Source organism: Mesoplodon densirostris, chromosome 8 (assembly GCF_025265405.1).
Source record: "Mesoplodon densirostris isolate mMesDen1 chromosome 8, mMesDen1 primary haplotype, whole genome shotgun sequence".
Classification (NCBI taxonomy): domain Eukaryota; kingdom Metazoa; phylum Chordata; class Mammalia; order Artiodactyla; family Ziphiidae; genus Mesoplodon; species Mesoplodon densirostris.
Window position 1 is genome coordinate 24,423,788 of NC_082668.1, and position 25,124 is coordinate 24,448,911.

At 35.7% G+C, this 25,124-nt stretch overlaps 1 protein-coding gene across 1 annotated transcript in view; it reads right to left on the reverse strand.

Annotated features, from left to right (window-relative positions):
• SPAG16 (sperm associated antigen 16) overlaps positions 1-25,124 on the reverse strand; it is an 887,252-nt gene that overhangs the window by 845,333 nt on the left and 16,795 nt on the right. Inside the window, exons 4-5 of the mRNA XM_060106744.1 lie at positions 15,629-15,747; positions 9,411-9,548 (exon numbers count right to left, since the gene is read on the reverse strand). Coding sequence (XP_059962727.1) covers positions 9,411-9,548; positions 15,629-15,747 — 257 coding nt within the window. The remainder of the gene's footprint in view (positions 1-9,410; positions 9,549-15,628; positions 15,748-25,124) is intronic.

Consider the following 25,124-nt stretch of genomic DNA (forward strand, 5'->3'; position numbering starts at 1 on the left):
GAATAGTTTTTACTAAGCTTTTATAATAGATTTACTGAGTTATTCTGTTATCATAATTTGGCAAAAGGTATCATATAAACATTTTCTTGTTTACATGCACCAAAGTAGGCCATCTTTGTCATGTATTTTTTCGTGTGCAAACTTGAATCAAAGTAATTTCTGATAACAGTACTGTATAATTACCAACTATTTCATTCTCTTCAATTGGTTATAAATAAATTTGTTTAACCCACTACAATTATTATTGGAATAATTGTCAGATAGCCAAAATACTACTCAGCTAGATTAGATGCAAACTTTCATTATCTTCTTAACCAAAAAAGAAAGGGGTATACCCATGTCTGGAAAAAAATACCTTCTTAATTTAACAAGCAATTACCTAAACACTAAAGCATGAAATTTTATGGGCCTCATTATTATCTTTATCCACTGTGTGTGTTTCTGAAAGTCATTAAATTAAATGGGTCTTTGGAAATGCTGGGTACTCTTTGACCTTTTATAGAAGTGAATTTTGTAAGTGAAATTAGGGCCTATTAGTAAAGCACCTAATTTTTTCTCAGTATTAACAGCCATTTAATTTTCGTTATGCCTATATTTTCCGGCAGGAGATAAAATTAAGTATTTCATTATTTTTAAGATGGTACATTTTAATCTTCTATTTAGTAATCCTAGTCAGTATTATTTCCTGCCTAATCTTCAGGACTCTCAATAAAACTTTTCTGGTCTGCATTACATTTCCTTACTATAAAAGCTCAGCAAAGGAAGACAGTACTCTAAATGGGGCAAGACGGAGCTTCAGAGAAAATTATTTAAATTCCCATCATAAAAGGAAAACGATGCCTTCTCCTAAGGAATACTATAAAAGAGGCAAAAATCATGAATTAACTACTCTAAAAATTATTAAAAGCTTAATTAAAGAGCCAAAATGGTTTTTTTATTAATTTTTATTGTAGTATAGTTGCTTTATAATAGTTTCTTGCAGTACAGCAAAGTGAATCAGTCATATGTACACATATATCCACTCTTTCTTCCATTTCCTTCCAATTTAGGTCATCACAGAGCACTGAGTAGAGTTCCCTGTGCTATACAGTAGGTTCTCTTTAGTTATCTGTTTTATACATAATAGTGTATATATGTCAGTCCCAATCTCCCAATTCATTCCAACCCCCTCTTTCTCCCTTGGTAACCAAAAATTTGTTCTATACATCTGTGACTATTTCTGCTTTGCAATAAGTTCATCTCTACCATTTTTCAAGATTCCACATATAAGCAATATTATATTTGTTTTTCTCTTTCTGACTTACTTCACTCTGTATGACAGTTGCTAGGTCCATCCATGTCTCTGAAAATGAGACTATTTCACTCCTTTTTATGGCTGAGTAATATCCCATTGTATATATGTACTACATCTTCTTTACCCATTCCTCTGTCAATGGACGTTTAGGTTGCTTCCATGTCCTGGCTATTGTAAATAGTGCCACAATGAACATCAGTGTGCATGCATCCTTTCTAATTACAGTTTTCTCCTGATATATGCCTAGCAGTGGGATTGCTGGGTCATATGGTAGCTCTATTTTTAGTTTTTTAAGGAACCACCATACTCTTCTCATAGTGGCTGTACCAATTTACATTCCCACCAACAGTGTAGGAGTATTCCCTTTTCTCCACACCCTCTCCAGCATTTATTGTTTCTAGATTTTTTTTATGATGGCTATTCTGACTGGTGTGGAGTGATACTCATTGTAGTGTTGATTTGCATTTCTCTAATAATTAATAATGTTGAGCATTTTTTCATGTGTTCGTTGGCCATCTGTATGTGTTCTTTGGAGAAATGTCTATTTAGGTCTTCTACCCATTTTTTCATTGGGTTGTTTTTTTTTTTTATATTGAGCTTCACAAGCTGCTTGTATATTTTGGAGATTAATCCCTGGTCAGTTGCTTCATTTGCAAATATTTTCTCCCATTCTGAGGTTGTCTTTTCAATTTGTTTACGGTTTCCTTTGCTGGAAAAAGCTAAAGTTTCATTAGGTCCCACTTGTTCATTTTTGTTTTTATTTTCATTACTCTAGGAGGTGGGTCAAAGAAGATCTTGCTGTGATTTATGTCAAAGAGTGTTCTGCCCATACTTTCCTCTAAGAGTTTTATAGTATCCAGCCTTACATTTAGGTCTTTAATCCATTTTGAGTTTATTTTTGTTTATGGTGTTAGGGAGTGTTCTAATTTCATTCTTTTACAGGTAGTTGTCCAATTTTCCCAGCAGCACTTATGGAAGAGACTGTCTTTTCTCCATTGTATATTCTCGCCCCCTTAGTCATAGATTAGGTGGCCATATGTGCATGGGTTTATCTCTCAACTTTCTATTCTGTTCCATTGATCTATAATTCTGTTTCTGTGCCAGTACTATACTGTTTTGATTACTGTAGATTTGCAGTATAGTCTGAAGTCCGAGAGCCTGATTCCTCCAGCTCCATTTTTCTTTCTCAAGATTGCTTTCAATCTCTGGAGTCTTTTGGTCAAAGTGTAAAATATTTCATTCTAAGTCTGTGAAAATTACCTTTGGTAATTTGATAGGGATTGCATTGAATCTGTAGATTGCTTTGGGTAGTACAATCATTTTCACAATATTGATTCTTCCAATCCAAGAACATGGTATATTTCTCCAACTATTTGAGGTATCTTTGATTTCTTTCATCAGTATCTTATAGTTTTCTGCGTAGAGGTCTTTTGCCTCCTTAGGTAAGTTTATTCCTCAGAATTTTATTCTTTTGATGCAATGGTAAATGGGATTGTTTCCTTAATCTCTCTTTCTGATCTTTCATTGTTAGTGTATAGAAATGCAAGAGATTTCTGTGTATTAAAAAATAATGTACACACTGCTATATTTAAAATGTATAACCAACAAGGACCTACTGCATAACATAGGGAACCCTGCTCAATATTATGTAACAACCTAAATGGGAAAAGAATTTGGAAAAGAATAGATACATGTATATGTATAACTGAATTACTTTGCTGTAAGCCTGAAACTATCAACATTGTTAATCAACTATACTCCAATATAAAATAAAAAGTATTTTAAAAAACATATTTCTCTGTATTAATTTTGTATCCTGCAACTTTACCAAATTCTTTGATGAGCCTTAGTAGTTTTCTGGTAGCATCTTTAGGATTTTCTATGTATAGTATCATGTCATCTGCAAACAGTAACAGTTTACTTCTTTTTTTCCAATTTGGATTCCTTTTATTTCTTTTTCTTCTCCAACAGCCATGGCTAGGACTTCCAAAACTATGTTGAATAAAAGTGGTGAGAGTGGGCATCCTTGTCTTGTTCCTGATCTTAGAGGAAATGCTTTCAGCTTTTCACCATTGCGTATGATGTTAGCTGTAGGTTTGTCATATATGGCCTTTATTATGCTGAAGTAGGTTCCCTCTAAGCCCACTTTCTGAAGAGCTTTTATCATAAATGGGTGTTGAACTTTGTCAGAAGCTTTTTAAAAAGCCAAAATGTTAATAGCACACATTCACATAAGTCCCTCCTATTTGCCAGGCACAGCTACAGGCCCTGAGGATATACTGAGCACAAGACAAGTCCCTATTATAGGGAGTTCACAACGTAACAAAAATGTATACATTAGAAAATTAGATGTAAAGGGCACAAATTTCGAGCTCCTTCACAAATATACAGCATTAAACTAAAGATAACCTAATAACTGGAAAGAGATACCATACAAATAGAAGACTAAAACTTATAAATATATCAATCCTTCCCCCCAAAAAAAGTACGTATGTATAAATATATGTACACACACACACACACACACACAAACACACATTCTTCCCAAATTGTTATAGATTCAACTCAATCTTAATTCTAATCCCACCCCTGTCTTTCTATAGAAATAGACAAAGTGATTCTTAAATTTGTATGAAAATGCAAAGGATCTAGGATAGTCAAACTGTCTTTAAAAAAGAAAAACAAAGCTGGAAGACTAACTCTATCCACTTTAAGGACTTAATTAAACTTACAGTAATCAAGAGTGTGGTATTAGTATAAGGATAAACAAATAGGTTAATGGAACAGAATAGAGTATAGAAATAGACCCACAATTACAGGGTCAATTGATTTTCAACAAAAATGCCAAAGAAATTCAATGAAGGATGAAAAATCTTTTTAAGAATGGTGCTGGAACAACTGACTATTCCTATAGGAAAGAAAATTAACCTCTAGCTCCTACCTCACACAGTATACAAAAATTAAAGATAGACCACAGGCTGAAATACAAATTCTAAATCTGTAAAGTTTTAGAAGAAAACAGAATATTTCTGTGACCTGGGAGTAGGCAATGGTATCTTAGCCAAAATATCAAAAGCAATATTGTAAAAAAGATACATTAGACTTCCTCAAAATTTAAAACTTCTGCTCACCCAAAGACACCATTAAGAAATTGAAGAATCAAGCCATAAACTGGAAGAAATATTCACAATATTCTGACAAAGGATTTGTAACCAGAATATATAAAGAACTCTTACAACTCAAAAATAAGACAAATAATTCAACCAAAAACAGGCAAAAGATTTAAACAGAAAGCAGGATCAATGAATGGCCAATAAGCACACACACACACACAAAATGTTCACAATATCATTAGTTATCAGGAAAATGTATATCAAAACTACAAGAAGCTGCTACCATACAACCACTAAAATGGCTGAAATTTAAAAGACTAACAAAACTCAGTGATGGTGACAATATGGAGCAATTGGAACTCTCATATATTGCTCTTGAGATTGTAAAATGACTCAACTTGAATGTTAGAAAATGGACTAGCAGTTTCTTATACATCTACCCTTCATAAATTCCATTCCTAAGTTTTTATCCAAAAGAAAGAAAGCACATCTTCACAAAAAGACTTGTACACAAATGTTCATAGCAGTATCACTCATAATAACCACAGTTGGAAACAACTCAATAGAAAAAGGGTAAACAAATTGTGGTATACACTACACAATAGAGTACTACTTAGCAATAAAAGGGAACAAATTATTGATAAATGCAAAAATCACATATAAACTTTACAGATTTTAGCTGAGTGGAAGATGTCAAACACAAAGAAATGAATATTCTGTGATTCCATTTATGAAGTTCTCAAACTGGCAAAGCTAACCTAAGGTGCAAAATAAAATCAGAACAGTGATTGCCAGGGGAGGGAATGATTGAGAAGGGACACAAAAGAAATTCCTGGATAGATAGAAATGTTCTATAGTAACATGAGTATGGAGGTTACAAGACTTCATCTGTTTGTCAAAATTATGTAGCTAAGACTTGTACATTTCAAGTTATGTAAATTATAACACAAAAAAAACTGTAAAAAATAATATAAGGGCTTCTATTATGTCTCTTTGCCTCCAATATTAACAATTTCTAACCCATCCCCATTTCTAAAGTGTATGCCATCACACCAGTTCCTTTCTTAAAATCCATCAGTAACTCCAAGTTAAATTTACAAAGTTCAGGGCTTCCCTGGTGGCGCAGTAGTTGACAGTCTGCCTGCCGATGCAGGGAACACGGGATCATGTCCCGGTCTGGGAAGATCCCACATCCCACATACCATGGAGCGGCGGGGCCCGTGAGCCATGGCCGCTGAGCCTGCATGTCTGGAGCCTGTGCTCCGCAACGGGAGAGGCCACAACAGTGAGAGGCCCGTGTACCACAAAAAATAATAATAATAATATAATAGGGGCTTCCCTGGTGGTACAGTGGTTGAGAGTCCGCCTGCCGATGCAGGGGACACGGGTTCGTGCCCCGGTCCGGGAAGATCCCACATGCCGCAGAGTGGCTAGGCCCGTGAGCCATGGCCGCTGAGCCTGCACGTCGGGGGCCTGTGCTCCGCAATGGGAGAGACCACAACAGTGAGAGGCCCGTGTACCGCAAAAAAATAAAATTAAAAAAATAATAATATAATATACAGGATGTGGGGTAGGGTGTGGGTGGAGATAGAAATGAAATAAGAATGGCAGAAAGTTGATAAGTGTTGACACTGTGTGACAGGCCCAAGAAGTTCATTATTTTATTTTGTTTACTTTCTATATGCTTGGTATTTGTTTAGAATTAAAAAGTTAAAAAGTTAAATATTTTTGGTTAAAATAACAATTGATCTATATTTCAATATACAAGTACAGTTACATTCTAGTCTTCCAAGAAAGAATGTCAAACTACTACTTTTATCATTCCTCTCCAGTATCTAGTATGTATTGGGTTGGTCAAAAACTTCACTCAGGTTTTGCCATAAGATGTTCTGAACGAACTTTTTGGCCAACCCAATAATATATTTAATGTAACTATAAATCTTTTTAATAATGCTGTTTTTCCCTTAAAAACATCCATAAAGATATTTTCCAAGCAGTTTTTTCCCAACCTTTTTTTTATCAAGATTTAATTGACATGTAACATTATATCAGTTTCAGGTGTACAACATACTGATTGGATGTATGTTTGTATATATTGCAAAATAATCACAATAAGTCTGGCTAACACCCATCACGAAACATACAGATATACCATACACTAAATTTTATATTTTAGAAGATAATCTACATTTGCAGCAAATACAGGGAAACCTCTGTTCTAAAATTGGCATTGCTTACAGCAGAGAAAAAGACAATTTCTTTTTTAATTATAGCAATTCAGATATTTTATAGTGTAATATTTTCCCTTTTCATCTCTTCCTCATGCTTCATCATTGCTGAATTTCAAAAATAATGATATGATAATCTAGGGATGACAGCCTTTAGAGATATTGATAATAATAGCTGGCATTTTCACAGCACTTTGTGATTTACACAGCTCTTTTTTTTTTTTCTTTTTTTTTCTTTTTTTTTTTTGCGGTACGCGGGCCTCTCACTGCTGTGGCCTCTCCCGTTGTGGAACACAGGCTCCGGACGCGCAGGCTCAGCGGCCATGGCTAACGGGCCTAGCCACTCCGCGGCATGTGGGATCTTCCCAGACCAGGGCACGAACCCGTGTCCCCTGCATCGGCACGCGGACTCTCAAGCACAGCGCCACCAGGGAAGCCCTACACAGCTCTTTAATATAGATTGTCTTATTTAGTTATCACATCACTCCCTAGGAGTTAATAATATTATGCATAATTATTCCCAGTATAACAATAAGGGAACTGAGTGAATAAGTAGCAGAATATTGGAAGCTAGGTATTTGAACGTTAAGTTCAGTACTCTTTCCATGGCAAATCTTCCCTATATAAATAATAAGCTTGCAGCTATATGATTTCACTGATTTTTCTAGATTCATCACTAAATGCTACCAGTTTAATTAAGATTATATATAATACATCTGTAACCTGACTCTTTTTATGTATTAAATATTAATTATTATTAGAAAAGTATTTGACATCTACATTTATCTTGCTTTAAGAAACAGCCTTAATACTAAAAAAGAAAACTTTAATGTAAATTCCTTAAAGGGAATCCCATGTTTATCACTAATTCCTACTGGGAAAATAACCTCACAAGTCAAATTGAAAAACCTGTGTGATGAAACTTACAATTTGGGGCAAACTTGTAGCATGACAGATGTAGTTTTGGGAATTCTTTACAAAATTTCAGTCTCCATTTTCTGGGAATGTATCCAACAAAATTAGGCCACAGGGACATCCTTCATCAAAAGGGGCTGTGAAGCACAATTTGCTTAATATTCATTCAATGATATAAATATTAGGCATTTACTAAGGGTCAAGCAGCTTTCCTTCAAATTTTCCATGTCAGGTAGATTAAACTAAATAAATATTTTCCTTTTCTAATTTGTATAAGTTTAATTATATCAAGTAAGATAGATTTGAGAGCTACCATAAGCCCATTGAAACTAAAACTATATTTTAGTAAATACAGTAAATTTTAAAAACATTTAGTAATCTGATATTTTAGTAAACATGAACAAGAGACAGATTTCATTTGAGTGATATCTGTTTGAATTATGGTTTCTTTTAACATTAAGCTAATAATTTGCATGGGCAACAGTTTATATGGTTTTGATTATAGTTATTAAATATAATATTCAATAAACAACCAGTAATAAAAATGATAATTTCATAGCACTGGAGCAAAACTCATTGCAGAAAGAGGCTCTACCTATTCAAAAGAAATTAGCAAACTCAAGCAATAATTCAAAGGAGATCAGGAACTGAAACAGTATGCCAGGCAGCACTCTGAAAAATTTGCTGTGTCAAATTCCCAGTGCATCCATTAGGTGTCTATACAAAATCACAGTGAGTGTCAGGGCCAAGAGTGCAAACCACTTCTGAGAAATGGAACTGAGGATAGAGAGGATGCTGATTCTAGTACTATCATTCTGTGGATCATCATACACTTCCGTCTAAAATGTAAAATCCCAAATAGTACATCCATAGATAATATGAAAGTTGTATAATTTGCAAAATACATTTCTGTAAGTGCACATAGTAACTGAATAAACAATCGTACAAATTATTATTTATTTACCACCACCATTCAAAAGCAGAAGCTTATTTTAAATGTTTCCTTCACCTGGCAATACAGTCTCGTTTCTTTACATTAAAGTTTTTTACAAAGATCTTAGAAATATTATGTTCCTTTATGGTAGTCCTGTTTATCTAATTTTTGTTTTAATATGATTCTTTAACAGAGAAAGCCCCTCTTCAAATGTTTAATAAAAATTAATGAACAAAGCATAAACTGTCTACTCCATATCTAAGCATTGATTTTTCATCTAACATTGTCTTAGGTGAGTATGTTCACCCCAAGTCAACACATTCACATATTTGTCTTTGCCAGAATAACACTGTCCATTTATCTAAATTTGTTTGCCAAAAATTGCATGTCTTTCATTAATTTAGAAAGAAAGAAACATGCAGAGATATTTGGTTTCTGTTACGTTTCTCTTCTGTGCATAAATTCATGCTATGAAATTATAAAATAACAGCTTTCTTTGGGCAACTTGCAAATACTGAAATTGCTCTACTAACAATACACTAGCTCCTTCCTTCCTTTAGCTTTCTATAATTTTATTATTATTTCAGAAATCAGCTTACTCTCATAGGGGAAGATTTCCACAAGCCATGATAAGACTATCAAAATACATAAGGAAGCGAAAGTTACATAACAAATTAAAAACCTCCTGCACAACCCCCTGCATTCCACTCTTGTTGGTGAATTACAGTTGTGAGTGGTCTGCTCATCTGTTCAATTAATTTGCTGGTGAAGCCTTTCATATTCTTTCCAACTAGAACTGACATATAATTCATTTCTCCAGAGTTAAAGCTCTGTTGCATTAACCACCATCCACCTATTAGCTAATTCAATGCCTTACTTTTATTTAGTCCAAAATAAAAAAAAAATGTCATTAAAAAATAACATACTCAGCTGCTTGTTTACAGTGCTTCAAGTCTTTCTTCAAAATTTTGTTCTCATTTTCTAAAAGCATATTCTGGGTGTAGACATCTGGAACATGCCCACCACCTCTAAGTTCAGTTACACCCTTCTGTATTAACTCATACCTAGGATAAAAGCAAACAAAAGACTTTATATTGTTTCTTTCTACTACATTGGCTTAATTTATGTACATTTCAAAAAGTTAAATCACTTTTTTAAATTTTATTTATTTTTGGCTGCATCGGGTCTTCATTGCTGCACATGGGCTTTCTCCAGTTGCGACAAGTGGGGGCTACTTTTCATTGCGGTGTGCAGGCTTCTCATTGTGGTAGTTCCTCTTGCTGCTCTTGTTGCGGAACACGGGCTTTAGGCACGTGGGCTTCAGCAGTTGCAGCGCTCAGGCTTAGCTGTTCCACGGCATGTGGGGTCTTCCTGGACCAGGGCTCGAACCCATGTCTCCTGCATTGGCAGGCAGATTCTTAACCACTGCGTCACCAGGGAAGCCCAAAAAGTTAAGTCTTAGGGAATGTTTATAGTGATAAGTTGCAATATAACTTTTTAAATTTAAAATGTCAATATTCATAAGATTTTTAAAATAAAATATTAATGAATTGCTAAGTACTAATATCATCATGGTGCATAAAATATAACTGAACATCTCCTATGCTCCAGGCACTAGTCCAGACACTGGTGAAATTAACCAAAATGTCCAAGTCCCTACCTATCTAATGGAATTTCCATTCTAGTGTGGATGGTGATATATTCTATGAAGTAAAATAAAGCAAGATAAGAGAAACAGAGAGACTGAAGAAGAGAATGATGGGGGGTGTTTGTGATATTTTATATAAGGTGGCCAGAGAAAGTATAACTGACAAAGTGATATTTGAGCAGGGAACTGAAGGAAATGAGAGACTAAGCCATGTGGATATGTGGGAGAGGAGCATTCTTGGCTGATAGAAAAGTAAATGTAAAGGCCCTGAGACAAGGAGGAGTTTGACAAATACAATACAAAGCAAAAAGCCAGTACATCTGTAGTATTTGGAAATGGAGCCAACTAAGTGAGCAGGAAATAGAAGGGTGAGAGATAAGTCAGGAAGACAGCAGGGAGCCAAAGAGAGGAATGGGATTTTACTCTGAATCAGAAGCCATCGGAATGCTTTAAGAGACAAGTGATGCTGATCAGATTTCTGTTTTAAAAGGATTAGTCTGGCATCTGTTTGAAGAAACTGACTCTAGAGAAGCAAGAGTAGAACCAGAGAGTCTAGTTAGGAGGCTGCTGCAATAGTTCAGGAGAGAAAGATTGGTGGCTTAGACAAAGTTGGTAACAGTAAAGATTGTGAGGAATGGGTATCTTCTGGACATGCTGTAAAGATGGAGCCAACAGGATTCTCCTACAGATCAGATGTCAGGTGTTGGTTAAAAAAGAAAAGCCAAGGATGACTCCAAGGATTTTGGCTGAGAAACAGACAGACATTTAGTGAAGTGGGGACAAATGCAGTAGGAATTGGGTGCTTAGAGAAATCATGGAACTGTTTCTATCCATGTTAAATGCAATATGTCTGCTGGGCAATTAAGTGAAAATGAGCATTATAAGTACATGACCAGAGTTCAGGGAAAAAGTTAGGACATGCAGTTTAAATCTGGGAATGATCAGTAAATAGATACACTTTCAAGTCACAAGATTGGATGAGGCCAGTTAGGAAGTGAATGTAAAGAGAGAAGTAAGGAAGACCTAGGACTGTTTCAAGATTGGGAAGAGAAGGAAATACTACCAAATAGAGACTAAGAAAGAGAGGGGGCAGTGAAGTAGTGAAAGAATAGAAGAGTGCTTTGGTCAGGGATCAAGTGAAGAAAGTGTTGCAAGAAATAAGAAATGGGTAACAGTGACAAATGATGCAAGGAGAATGAATAGGAGGAGTACTGAGGATCGATCACTGAATTTGGCAATGTGAAGTCACTGAAAAAAGTTTCAGTAGAGTCATGTAGATGAAAGTGGAACTAGAGTAGGAATGAGAGAGTAGGAAATGAGGAAGTAGCAACAAACTCTTTCAAGGAGATAAGCTATAAAGCAGAGCCCAGGAAATCAAGATGAACCTAGAAGAGAAAGTGGAGTCCAGGGTGTTTTGTTTTCTTCTATTTTTTAATATATGACATATTATTGTACATCTCTATGCTTACGTGAGGTGATTCAGCAGAGAAGGAAAAAGTTTACAGTGCAGGAAAGAGAAGGAACAATTGCAGGAGTCATGTGCTTGAGTAGGTGAGAGGAGCTGGGATACAGTAGAGGAGAGCTGGCCTCAGCTGACAGTGTATATGGCTCAGCCGCTGTGACAGGAGAGAGGGAGAATGCTGACAACAGAGGTGGCAGGTTGGTAGAGAGGAAGCAAGAGTTGTGGAACTTCCATTTTCTCAGTGAAATAAGAAGGAACATCAGAAAATCATTTGTAAATCTGTAAATAAGTACAATTTTAATCATTATATGTAACAATTAATAAAGTTAAATAAAAAACAACCAGAGCATAGAAAAACATTTCAAGTAATATAGTTATTAACAAAGAAATCCCTACAAAGTTTGCTATAGATGAGCTAAATATTAGTTTAAATTAAATGTTTAATTTTCAGCATTTTCATATTTTAAATCTTAACTTTATTAATATATTACACATTAGTAGCATATGTTTTGTGTTATATATATATATATCTTATCTGATAGCAAAAAATAGCAAGAAAACCCCTGTAAAATATCCAAAAGTTTAAGATAATTGAATCAATATTAAATGATATTTGCCACAACTTACAAAACAACAAATAGATAACCATTTAAGCATAAAATCACTTTTCTATGCATATTTGGAATGTGGTTTATACTTATCTCAAAAGAGAAGACATAAGGATTGACTTAAGTATTGGACCATAAAGTTTTTATGACCATAAAATTGGTTTTCAGCAACTTGCTTTATTTAATGCACAAAAAAAAAAAAATCACTAAAGAAATTATTTCGGGCTTCCCTGGTGGCGCAGTGGTTGAGAGTCCGCCTGCCAATGCAGAGAACACGGGTTCGTGCCCCAGTCTGGGAAGATCCCACATGCCGCGGAGCGACTGGGCCCATGAGCCATGGCCATTGAGCCTGCGTGTTTGGAGCCTGTGCTCCGCAACGGGAGAGGCCACAACAGTGAGAGGCCCACATACCACAAAAAAAAAAAAAAGAAATTATTTCAAGAAGAAAAAAAAGTGATATGAAGGCCACTAAAATAAATGCTATGTAAATAAATTAATATGTGGTAAAAGTTTTAACTGCACTACCCACATTTGAGTAATTATGTATTATGCCAAATTTTACTGGTTAAAAGCAGCGATATTTATACTTTTGTGAAAATTAAAGGAATATACTAATTCATAATTTCTTCTAAAATTAAGAAAAAATTAAAATAGCAATTAAGTATTATAAATAATTGCACTATTACATTTGATGGCATTTTTACTACCATCCAACCTTCAGCAGAATGTTAGGAACAGAAGCCAAACTGGAGAGAACCAAGGATGTAAAAGAGTAAAGAAAGAAAGAAAATAAAGAGCCTGTTTGCAAAACATTTGGCTGTAAAGGGAAGAAGAGTTGGAGTGAGTTACAGATAAAAAGAGGAAAAGGCAAAGAGCAAGAATGTACATTTCGTGTGAGTCCGGACCTTGTTAAGAGCCAGCAAAACAATCCAGTGGAGGAAAGGAGATGGTTGACGTATGCTCAGTAAGGGTATATAAAATGCACTACCATAATTTCTCCATTTTAACCCTTTCTTTAATTTTGCCCCCAGGGAAATTATAATTGTCCACAGAGCACTTCTAAAGGGTCATAAAAATATCATTGACTAAACCCACAGTGCAGACTTTTTGTGGTTCATAGAATATTATGAATATGTATAATCTTTTCTGTGTGTGTTAACGGTCAGAAAATAAATATTTAGAATTTGGAGAAAAAAAAAAGGTTTCTGGGCCATATGGTCTCTGCTGTGACTAATTAACGTTGCCATTAAATGTAATAGTGTGAAAGCAACCAGAGACAAATAGACAATACCTAAAAGATAGGTCATGGCTGTGTTCCAATAAAATTTTATTTACCAAAACAGGAGGCATGTTAGATTTGGCCCCAGAGCCTTAGTTTGCTGACCCCAGATTCAATGGATTTACTGCAATTACTGTTTGAGGAATGAAAGAACAAAAGTCAAATTTTACTGCCCAGGTTTTTTGGTTTTTGGAGTTTTTGTTTGTTTTTTGTGGGTTGTTTTGTTTTTTTTTACAAACCAACAATAGAGAAACCTTGCTTCACCCCCTTTTGTAAAATTATATCAATTTACAGCAATGATATATTACAAGTGTTTTTCTCTATAATAAGAAATTATAAAAATAATATATATAATATTCCTACAGTCTTACTATGCATAGTAAGTAAAGGTTTCTGATCAAAGTAAAAAATGTTTCATTTGAAATAAAAATATCCAATACAGTATAATCTCATTACAAATAATTTGTAATCTCATTACAAACTGGCTGCTAGGGATAAGAATAAAATAATTTGAACCACAGTATTACTAAGCTCATATAATGAAGAGTTATTTATACAAATTTTACATTATGATTATAATATTATGCTAAATGGAATGCTTACTTAGGGGTTCTATAAATCTTAATACTACTGTACTTTTCTGAAATTTCATCTCAATTCAAATTGCTAAATCTAAAAGGATAATATGGCAACAAGCACCTAATTAAGAGCATACTTGGTTCCAGATTTCTCTAAGGGGATCATTTCATACTTTGGACTGGACAAACATGTAAGCACTACATGTCCTAACACATATCTTTAGAAGAAAAAAAGGAAACTGAACCACATTAATCTTTCATTAGTACTGCAAATTAACCAACTACCTACTTTTATAAAAATGTATTTTCTAATACAGTTGTAATTATTTCTTAGGGACATTTTTATAAAAATTATTCACACAACTTCCAGATTTAATAGGAAGAGTATTATTTTTCTACCATCAAACTGGTTCTTTTTCCTAAACCGTATTAATCAAAAATGGTTCTCCAGGGCTTCCCTGGTGGCGCAGTGGTTGAGAGTCCACCTGCCGATGCAGAGGGCACGGGTTCGTGCCCTGGTCCGGGAGGATCCCACATGCCACGGAGCAGCTGGGCCTGTAAGCCATGGCCACTGAGCCTGCGCATCCGGAGCCTGTGCTCCACAACGGGAGAGGCCACAACAGTGAGAGGCCACAACAGTGAGAGGCGGGCATATCGCAAAAAAAAAAAGGTTCTCCTAGTTAAATTTGTTAACATTAGACGTGCAATTTAAAATAATGAAACTGATTTCTTCTATGTGCATGGTCTCTGTAGATGAGAATGAAAAAAAGCAGAATATAAAAATTAAATCAAAGTTGGATTAGTAGAAATTACAAATCGCACCTATATTTAAAATTAGGATTGAACTCCAAAACACTATAAACAACTTTATATATCATATTATTCCTTCTTTCTATAATATCAATGGCTTTTAAAAATCAAACATTTTATTATCCAATTATTTAATAATATTTTGTTAACAAATGTTAGGACTCTGAAAACGTTCCTGGTGACATTACCACTACAGCAAAGGAATAAAGACAGTATGCCTGCTGATTTTCATAACCAATAAGTTATTAAATTTTCAATTATAACAAGAAAAAGGTATCATTTGACAATGTAATTCCACTTACTTCTAAATGAAGGGATATTTGTAGAAAAAAAATTAGTTGTGTGAGTAGAGAAAAGCAGGCCATTACACTCTAAGTAAAACAAGCAAAGTAGTACTGTTAGTAGGATGTCTTAATACAGGAAATTATACCCTTATAATTACTCAAAAGACATTTTAAAAGTATTTTTATCAAATAGCTTCATATTATATAACTATAGGAGACATTCCATTTTATTGATTCTTGAAAATCACCTAAATTTGTATATTTAGAAAAGATATTTATTAAAAACTTCTTTGAAATTGATATCCTGATTGTGTGTGTATGTGTGTTGTGGTTTCAGTGGTGGTGATGGGAAAAGTTTCTATCCAGTTCATTCATTTTACATAAGCTGAGTCACTCAAAGTCTTTTAAGATGATTAAAAGTACACATGTTAAATAATGTTAGTATTTCTAGACAACTATTTACTTAATTGTTTACCATTCAGACTGAAAGCAATCAAGAGTTCTGGTCATTCCCATTTTGATCAGGAAATTGCAGAGAAAGTCTTCTATTGCTTCAGGTACTGCATGCTTTGAAGACAGGACTGTTTTCTGCTCCTAAAATTTAAATGTGTAATTACTTATTTTGAAAATATCAAAGCTTTGATTAATTGTACACATAGGCCTTACATTCATTCATTCATTCACTTTTTAAAGAATTTTGTTGACTATTATGTCCAGGAACTATTTTAATCACTAGGGATAAAGCAGTGATGAAAAGAGACAAGACTCAGTCCTCATAACTAATAATCAAGAATATAGGGACAGAAAATGAATAACTAAATTAAAAATATATAGTATGGTAGATGGTACTAAGTGCCTGGGGGTACAAACAGAGGGTTGAAGTGAGGGAAAGCCAGGTAGGGAGCAGATATGTGTGTGGAGCTGGGCTGCTATGTACATAGGGTGATGAAGGAAGATTTCATTGAGAAAGCGGCATCTGAACATAAATCTAGAGAAGAGGGAGAGTCATGTTCCAGATACAGCATTAGCAAGTACAAAGGCAGGCAAGACTGTGATTGGATTGTTTGAAGAACAATAAGGAGGTCAGCTTGCCCTAACAATAGGATATAACAAATTTTAAAAAAGAAAAAAAAAATATGCATAGATCGTTTAATTATTTTAATTTTTATCATTATAAAAAGAAATATGGTTTGGGTGCCTTGATTTCTAGAAACACTATGGAAGAAATTATGTGCAATAAAGGGCTCTTGTACTACTATTTCATAATGGAAATAAGTCTATCAACTAGATTAGGGGTCAGCTAACTGTTCTCATAAACAAAGTTTATTAGAACCCCACCATGCCCACTTATTTACATATTGTCTATGGCTGTTTTTGCACTACAGTTGAGCAGTTGCAACAGAGAACTTATGCCCTTCAAAACACAAAATATTTTCTATGTGGCCCTTGTGAGAACAAGTTTAGAGATCCTTAAACTAGAGAAATGGAGATATTTCAGCAAGTGAGATATGAAATTAGGACAGTCATAACAACTACCATATCACATATCGCTGTATAAAAATAAATCAAGTAATGGGTAGATTCTTAATATCAACAGCATCATTGTCTCCAGAGTACATTCATTTTCTTCTCATTGGTAAGAACTCAGTAATCTCACTGCAGAATATTTGGATAGTCAGATCTATTTTCAACTATAGAAACCCAGCAATGGACTTTCCTTCCTACTTCTCCTTCCCAACTTGGTAATGGTTACAGACAGGTTATAAAGAATGTACACAACGGTTACACAGAAATGCACTGAAGAAAAAAATCTTTCTTGCTACAAAAAGTCCTTTAAAAGTTCTATAAATACTTTAATACTGGTGTTAATTACTAGTGGCTATTATGACAATCAAAATAGTGATGAGTTTAAGCAACTTTAGGGGGCTACAGAAAATTCCTGACAAATGATGGGGTTTTAAAATAATTTTTTTTAAAGCTCATGCAGAATAACTTCTCTTTCCTAAGATCATTAAAAAAGATATCATATAACAATGATGATTATGTGTAGGACCCTATATCAAACATCATGGGAGATGCCAAAGTAGCAGAGTACAGCATGCCTGTCATCCATGAAGTTGTTGAATTGTGGTAGAAGATTTTATATTTATAACTGTTAGGTAAGGGCATAATATAGCTCAAAGCAAACATTCATTATACTTAATAAATGCTACCTCTGATTTTGGGTCAGTAAATTTGAACATGATATTTTAAGATGAGAAGGATGATAGTTGAAGGAATCAGGAACATAGGAGAAAAGGGAAGACAGACTGTACCTACTCTACTTTCTAAAGATGCCTATGCACTGCTTGCTTACAAGATGCTTGTGTGTATGGTTGCAACACACAAGATTCCTGCCTTCTCAAATAAATGTTTTCTCTTCCTGAATGCATCTTGTACACACACCTTGAAACATCCAAAACAGAAATCCAACCACTTTAAACTGCCATAGTTCTTACTTATACATTGAGATTTATAATCCTGACAATATATTTATGTATCTAATCTATAGTCCTTCAGCATTATACACCACACACACACACGTTCCAAGCTGTAATGTGATCATTAATGTCTCTTTTATCTTTACAAATAACATTAACTTAACATATATTTGCTGAATATCACCCATATGCCAGGCACTGTGTGAAAAGTGCTAGGAATTAAATATGAATAAGACACCATCTCTGTCTCAAGGAACGGAAAGACCAGTTGAGTAAAAAACAAAACATGTAAACAAATAACAGTATAGAAGCTCTACTATTTGTGATTAGTTTTGATTATAAAGGCCTGTTTTTAAGTCTACACAGAACATCATACATACAGACAATAGGTACATTTATGTAATTTTAAGTTGCATTTTTATCTCAATTATACAATAGATACAACTCTCATTACAGCTTTAAAACTAATTTAATGATGGTGTTAATAAAGCACCTCAGAATAAGGACAAAAAGAACCAAGGCTCTAAAAACTAGCAAATATGCCTCACTTTACAAAATGCTGAATTATTAAAAAATCCATCCACATGTGACCCAGAAATCTGTTGGAGACAAAAGTGGCTCTACCACGTTGCTTAGTTTTCTCTATGAAAGTTATAAAGGTGAAATTTTCTAATTAGAGAGGTTTCTAAATAGTGTCCTGTGTAAAAAAATAGAGGTCATCTTGGTAAAGTGATAGATAAAGGTGGAAAGTATTTCACTTGTCTTGGGTAGGTAAAAGGCTTTGTTAAGACTCTTAAGTTGGAATTTATAGAAGAGGAAGTTCAATGGGTGAAGAATGATGGAAGGAAATTCAAGGCAAGAAAAACATCAGAGACAAAGACAAGGAACGAGAGTTCAGTCCATTCAAGCTCAAGGTCTTATGGAGAAAGGACCAAAGAGAAAGTTGGAAAGCCAGACAGAAAGCACATCAAGAAGGTCAAGGCAGATGGAAGAATGGAGACATTACTGATTTAAGTAGAGGAGTGATAAATTCAAATTTGTGTTTAAAACCTCCTTTACATGCAAGTAGAAGGAGGCACAGTATCAGCAGCATGACAGTAGCTCTGATGAGAGAAGACAGAAGGTGAAGCTGAGACGAACTAAGTAAGGGATGAAAGCAAACAGAAGGATATGAGATATGTTGAGAACAAAATCAGAGAGGACTTAAGAATTAATTAAATGTTGAATAGCAAAGAATTACTGGACCATATATCAAAACTGTCTTGATGTAGTTTGAACTATTCCAGTCAGTGAGTTCCTTTGAAAACTGTTTTTTTGACTCCTGAGAATCAACTCTTTAATTCAAATTAAGTCAAAGATACTAGTTTGGAGAATCTATAGACAGGGCTCGGGGTAAAAGTAGCCTGGTTCTTTAACTGAAATTAAATGTGTACATCAAGGGACTAGGAACTCAATAACGACAAACAGCTCTTTTTATTGTGATTTAATCATTGAACGTGTAAAAGTAATGAAAATTATTTTATGTATTTATTTCATTAGCATTTATGATATTTATGATTTAAAATGAACTTTAATGAAACCAAAGTCTAAATAAAAGGAGGAGACCTTCAAGATGGCAGAAGAGTAAGACGTGGAGATCACCTTCCTCCCCACAAATACATCAGAAATAACATCTACATGTGGAACAGCTCCTACACAACACCTACTGAACACTGGCAGAAGACCTCAGACTTCCCAAAAGGCAAGAAACTCCCCACATACCTGGGTAGGGAAAAAGAAAAAAGAAAAAACAGACATAAAAGAATAGGGATGGGACCTGTACCAGTGGGAGGGAGCTGTGAAGAAGGAAAAGTTTCCACACAAAAGGAAGCCCCTAAACTGGTGGAGACGGGAGGTAGCATGGGGGAGCTTTGGAGCCACTGAGGAGAGCGCAGCAACAGGGGTGTGGAGGGCAAAGCGGAGAGATTCCCACACAGAGGATCGGTGCTGACCAGCACTCACCAGACCGAGAGGCTTGTCTGCTCACCCGCCGGGGCGGGCGGGGGCTGGGAGCTGAGGCTCGGGCTTCGGAGGTCAGATCCCAGGGAGAGGACTGTGGTTGGCTGCGTGAACACAGCCTGCTGGGGGTTAGTGCCCCACGGCTAGCCGGGAGGGAGTCCGGGAAAAAGTCTGGACCTGCCGAAGAGGCAAAAGACTTTTTGTAGCCTCTTTGTTTCCTGGTGTGTGAGGAGAGGGGATTAAGAGCGCTGCTTAAAGGAGCTCCAGAGACGGGCGCGAGCCGCGGCTAAAAGCGCGGACCCCAGAGACGGGCATGAGATGCTAAGGCTGCTGCTGCCACCACCGAGAAGCCTGTGTGCAACCACAGGTCACTATTCACACCTCCCCTCCCAGGAGCCTGTGCATCTCGCCACCGCCAGGGTACCGTGATCCAGGGACAACTTCCCTGGGAGAACACAAGGCACCTCGGGCTGGTGCAATGTCACGCTGGCCTCTGCCGCCGCAGGCTCGCCCCGCATCCATACCCCTGCCTTCCCCTGGCCTGAGTGAGCCAGAGCCCCCCGAATCACCTGCTCCTTTAACCCTGTCCTGTCTGAGCGGGAAGAGACGCCCTCAGGTGACCTACATGCAGAGGCGGGGCCAAATCCAAAGCTGAACCCCAGGAGCTGTGCGAACAAAGAAGAGAAAGGGAAATGTCTCCCAGCAGCCTCAGGAGCAGTGGAGTAAATCTCCACAATCAACTTGATGTACCCTGCATCTGTGGAATACCTGAATAGACAATGAATCATCCCAAAATTGAGGCGGTGGACTTTCGGAGCAACAATATATTTTTTTTTCCTTTTTCTCTTTTTGTGACTGCGTATGTGTATGCTTCTTTGTTTGATTTTGTCTATAGCTTTGTTTTTACCATTTGTCCTAGGGTCCTGTCCCTTATTTTTTTTTAATATAGTTTTCAGCACTTGTTATCATTGGTGGATTTGTTTTTTGGTTTGGTTGTTCTCTTCTTTCTTTCTTTCCTTTTTTTCTCTTTTTTTATTACTTTTTAAATTTATTTTATTGTCAATACTTATTTATTATTTTTTAAACTTTATTTTATTTTATTTTTTTCTTTCTTTCTTTCATTTATTCTTCCGTTTCTTTTAAGCCATGTGGCTGACAGGGTCTCGGTGCTCCGGCCTGGTATCAGGCCTGTGCCTCTGAGGTGGGAGAGCCGAGTTCAGGACATTGATCCACCAGAGACCTTAGGCCCCACGTAATATGAAACAGCAGAAGCTCTCCCAGAGATCTCCATCTCAATGTTAAGACCCAGCTCCACTCAACGACCAGCAAGCTACAGTGCTGGACACCCTATGCCAAACAACTAGCAAGACAGGAACACAACACCACCCATTAGCAGAGATGCTGTCTAAAATCATAATAAGGCCACAAACATCCCAAAACACACCAATGGATGTAGTCCTGCCCACCAGAAAGACAAGATCCAGCCTCATCCACCAGAACACAGGCACTAGTCCCCTCCACCAGGAAGCCTATACAACCCACTGAACCAACCTTAGCCATGGGGGGCAGACACCAAAAACAACGGGGACTATGAACCTGCAGCCTATGGAAAGGAGACCCCTAATATAGAAAGTTAAGCAAAATGAGAAGACACAGAAACACAGAGCAGATGAAGGAGCAAGGTAAAAATGCACCAGACGAAACAAATGAAGAGGACATAGGCAGTCTCCCTGAAAAAGAATTCAGAGTAATGATAGTAAAGGTGTTCCAAAATCTTGGAAATCGAATGAAGAAAATACAAAAAATGTTTCATAAGGACCTGGAAGAACTAAACAGCAAACAAACAATGATGAACAACACAATAAATGAAATTAAAAATTCTCAGGAAGGAATCAATAGGTGAATACCTGAGGCAGAAGAACAGATAAGTGACCTGGAAGATAAAATAGTGGAAATAACTACTGCAGAACAGAATAAAGAAAAAACAATGAAAAGATTGAGGACAGTGTCAGAGGAATCTGCGACAACATTAAACGCACCAAGATTCAAATTATAGGGGTCCCAGAAGAAGAAGTGAAAAAGAAAGGGACTGAGAAAATATTTGAATAAATTATAGTTGAAAACTTCCCTAAAATGGGAAAGGGAATAGTCAGTCAACTCCAGGAAGTGCAGAGAGTCCCATATAGGATAAAAACAAGGAAAACCATGCCAAGACACATATTAATCAAACTATCGAAACATAAATACAAAGAAAGAATATTAAAAGCAGCAAGGGTAAAACAACAAATATCATACAGGGGAATGCCCATAAGGTTAACAGCTGATATTTCAGCAGAAACTCTGCAAGGCAGAAGGGTGTGGCAGGACATATTTTAAGTGATGAAAGGGAAAAACTACAACCAAGATTACTCTACCCAGAAAGGATCTCATTCAGATTTGACAGAGAAATTAAAACCTTTACAGACAAGCAAAAGGTAAGAGAATTCAGCACTACCAAACCAGCTTTACAACAAATGCTAAAGGAACTTCTCTAGGCAGGAAACCCAAGAGAAGTAAAGACCTACAGTAACAAACCCAAAACAATTAAGAAAATGGTAATAGGAACATACATATCGATAACAACCTTAAATGTAAATGGGTTAAATGCTCCAACCAAAAGACATAGACTGGCTGAATGGATATAAAAACAAGACCCGTATATATGCTGTCTACAAAAGACACACTTCAGACCTAGGGACACATACAGACTGAAAGTGAGGGGATGGAAAAAGATATTCCATGCAAATGGAAACCAAAAGAAAGCTGCGGTAGAGTAGCAATTCTCATATCAGACAAAATAGACTTTAAAATAAAGACTATTACAAGAGACAAAGAAGGACACTACATAATGATCAAGGGATCAAACCAAGAAGAAGATATAACAATTGTAAATATTTATGCACCCAACATAGGAGCACCTCAATACATAAAGCAAATGCTAACAGCCATAAAAGGGGAAATGGACATTAACACAGTCATAGTAGGGAACTCTAACACCCCACATTCACCGGGGGACAGATCATCCAAAATGAAAATAAATAAGGAAACACAAGTTTAAATAACACATTAAACAAGAGGGACTTAATTGATACTTATAGGACATTCCATGCAAAAACAACAGAATACACTTTCTTCTCAAGTGCTCATGGAACATTCTCCAGGATAGATCATATCTTGGGTCACAAATCAAGCCTTTGTAAATTTAAGAAAATTGAAATCATATCAAGTATCTTTTCTGACCACATCGCTATGAGATTAGATATCAATTACAATAAAAAATCGGGAAAAATATAAACACATGGAGGCTAAACAATATACTACTTAACAACCAAGAGATCACTGAAGAAATCAAAAAGGAAATCAAAAAATACCTAGAAACAAATGACAATGAAAACATGATGACCCAAAACCTATGGGATGCAGCAAAAGCAGTTCTAAGAGGGAAGTTTATAGCTATAAAATCCTACCTCAAGAAACAAGAAACATATCAAATAAACAACCGAACCTTACACCTAAAGCAATTAGAGAAAGAAGAACAAAAACACCCCAAAGTTAGCAGAGGGAAAGAAATCATAAGATCAGATCAGAAATAAATGAAATGAAGGAAACAGTAGCTAAGATCAATAAAACTAAAAGCTGGTTCTTTGAAAAGATAAACAAAATTGATAAACCACTAGCCAGACTCATCAAGAAAAAAAGGGTGAAGACTCAAATCAACTGAGAGAGAAATGAAAAAGGAGAAATTACAGCTAACACTGCAGAAATAAAAAGAATCATGAGACATTACTACAAGCAACTATATGCCAATAAAATGGACAACCTGGAAGAGATGGGCACATTCTTAGAAAAGCACAACCTCCCGAAACTGAACCAGGATGAAATAGAAAATATAAACAGACCTATCACAATCACTGAAATTGAGACTGTGTTTAAAAATCTTCCAACAAACAAAAGCCCAGGGCCATATAGCTTCACAACTGAATTCTATCAAACATTTAGAGAAGAGCTAACACCTATCCTTCTCAAACTCTTCCAAAATACAGCAGAGAGAGGAATACTCCCCCATCTCATTCTAAAAGGCCACGATCAAAACCGGATACCAAAACCAGACAAAGATGTCACAAAGAAAGAAAACTACAGGCCAATTTCACTGATGAACATAGATGCAAAACTCCTCAACAAAATACTAGCAAACAGAATCCAACAGCACATTAAAAGGATCATACACCATGATCAAGTGGGGTTTATCCCAGGAATGCAAGGATTCTTTAATATACGCAAATCAATCAATGTGATATACCATATTAACAAATTGAAGGATAAAATCCATATGACCATCTCAATATATGCAGAAAAAGCTTATGACAAAATTCAACACCCATTTATGATAAATAAAAAACCCAGAAAGTAGGCATAGAGGGAACTCACCTCAACATAATAAAGACCATATCTAACAAACCCACAGCCAACATCGTTCTCAATGGTGAAAAACTGAAACCATTTCTACTAACATCAGGAAAAGACAAGGTTGCCCACTCTCACTATGATTATTCAACATAGTTTGTAAGGTTTTAGCCACAGCAATCATAGAAGAAAAAGAAATAAAAGGAATCCAAATCGGAAAAGAAGAAGTAAAACTGTCACTATACATAATACTACCCATAGAGACATGATACTATATATGATAGTATATATGTAGACATGCAGATGACATAATACTATACACAGAGAATCCTAAAGACTCTACCAGAAAACTACTAGAGCTAATCAATGAATTTGGTAAAGTAACAGCATACAAAATTAATGCACAGAAATCTCCTGCATTCCTATACACTAATGATTAAAAATCTGAAAGAGAAATTAAGGAAACACTCCCATTTACCACTGCAACAAAAAGAATAAAATACCTAAGAATAAACCTACCTAAGGAGACAAAAGACCTGTATGCAGAAAACTATAAGACACTGATGAAAGAAATTAAAGATGATACAAAGAGATGGAGACATATACCATGTTCTTGGATTGGAAGAATCAACATTGTGAAAATGACTATAGTACCCAAAGTAATCTACAGATTCAGTGCAATCCCTATCAAACTATCAATGGCATTTATCACAGAACTAGAGCAAAAAATTTCACAATTTGTATGGAAACACAAAAGACCCCGAAAGGCCAAAACAATCTTGAGAAAGAAAAACGGAGTTGGAGGAATCAGGTTCCCTGAATTCAGGCTGTACTACAAAGCTACACTAATCAAGACAGTATGGTACTTGCACAAAAACAGAAATATCGATCAATGGAACAGGATAGAAAGCCCATAGATAAACCTATGCACATATGGTCATCTTATTTTTGATAAAGGAGGAAAGAATATACAATGAAGAAAAGACAGCCTCTTCAATAAGTGGTGCTGGAAAAACTGGACAGCTACAAGTAAAAGAATGAAATCAGAAC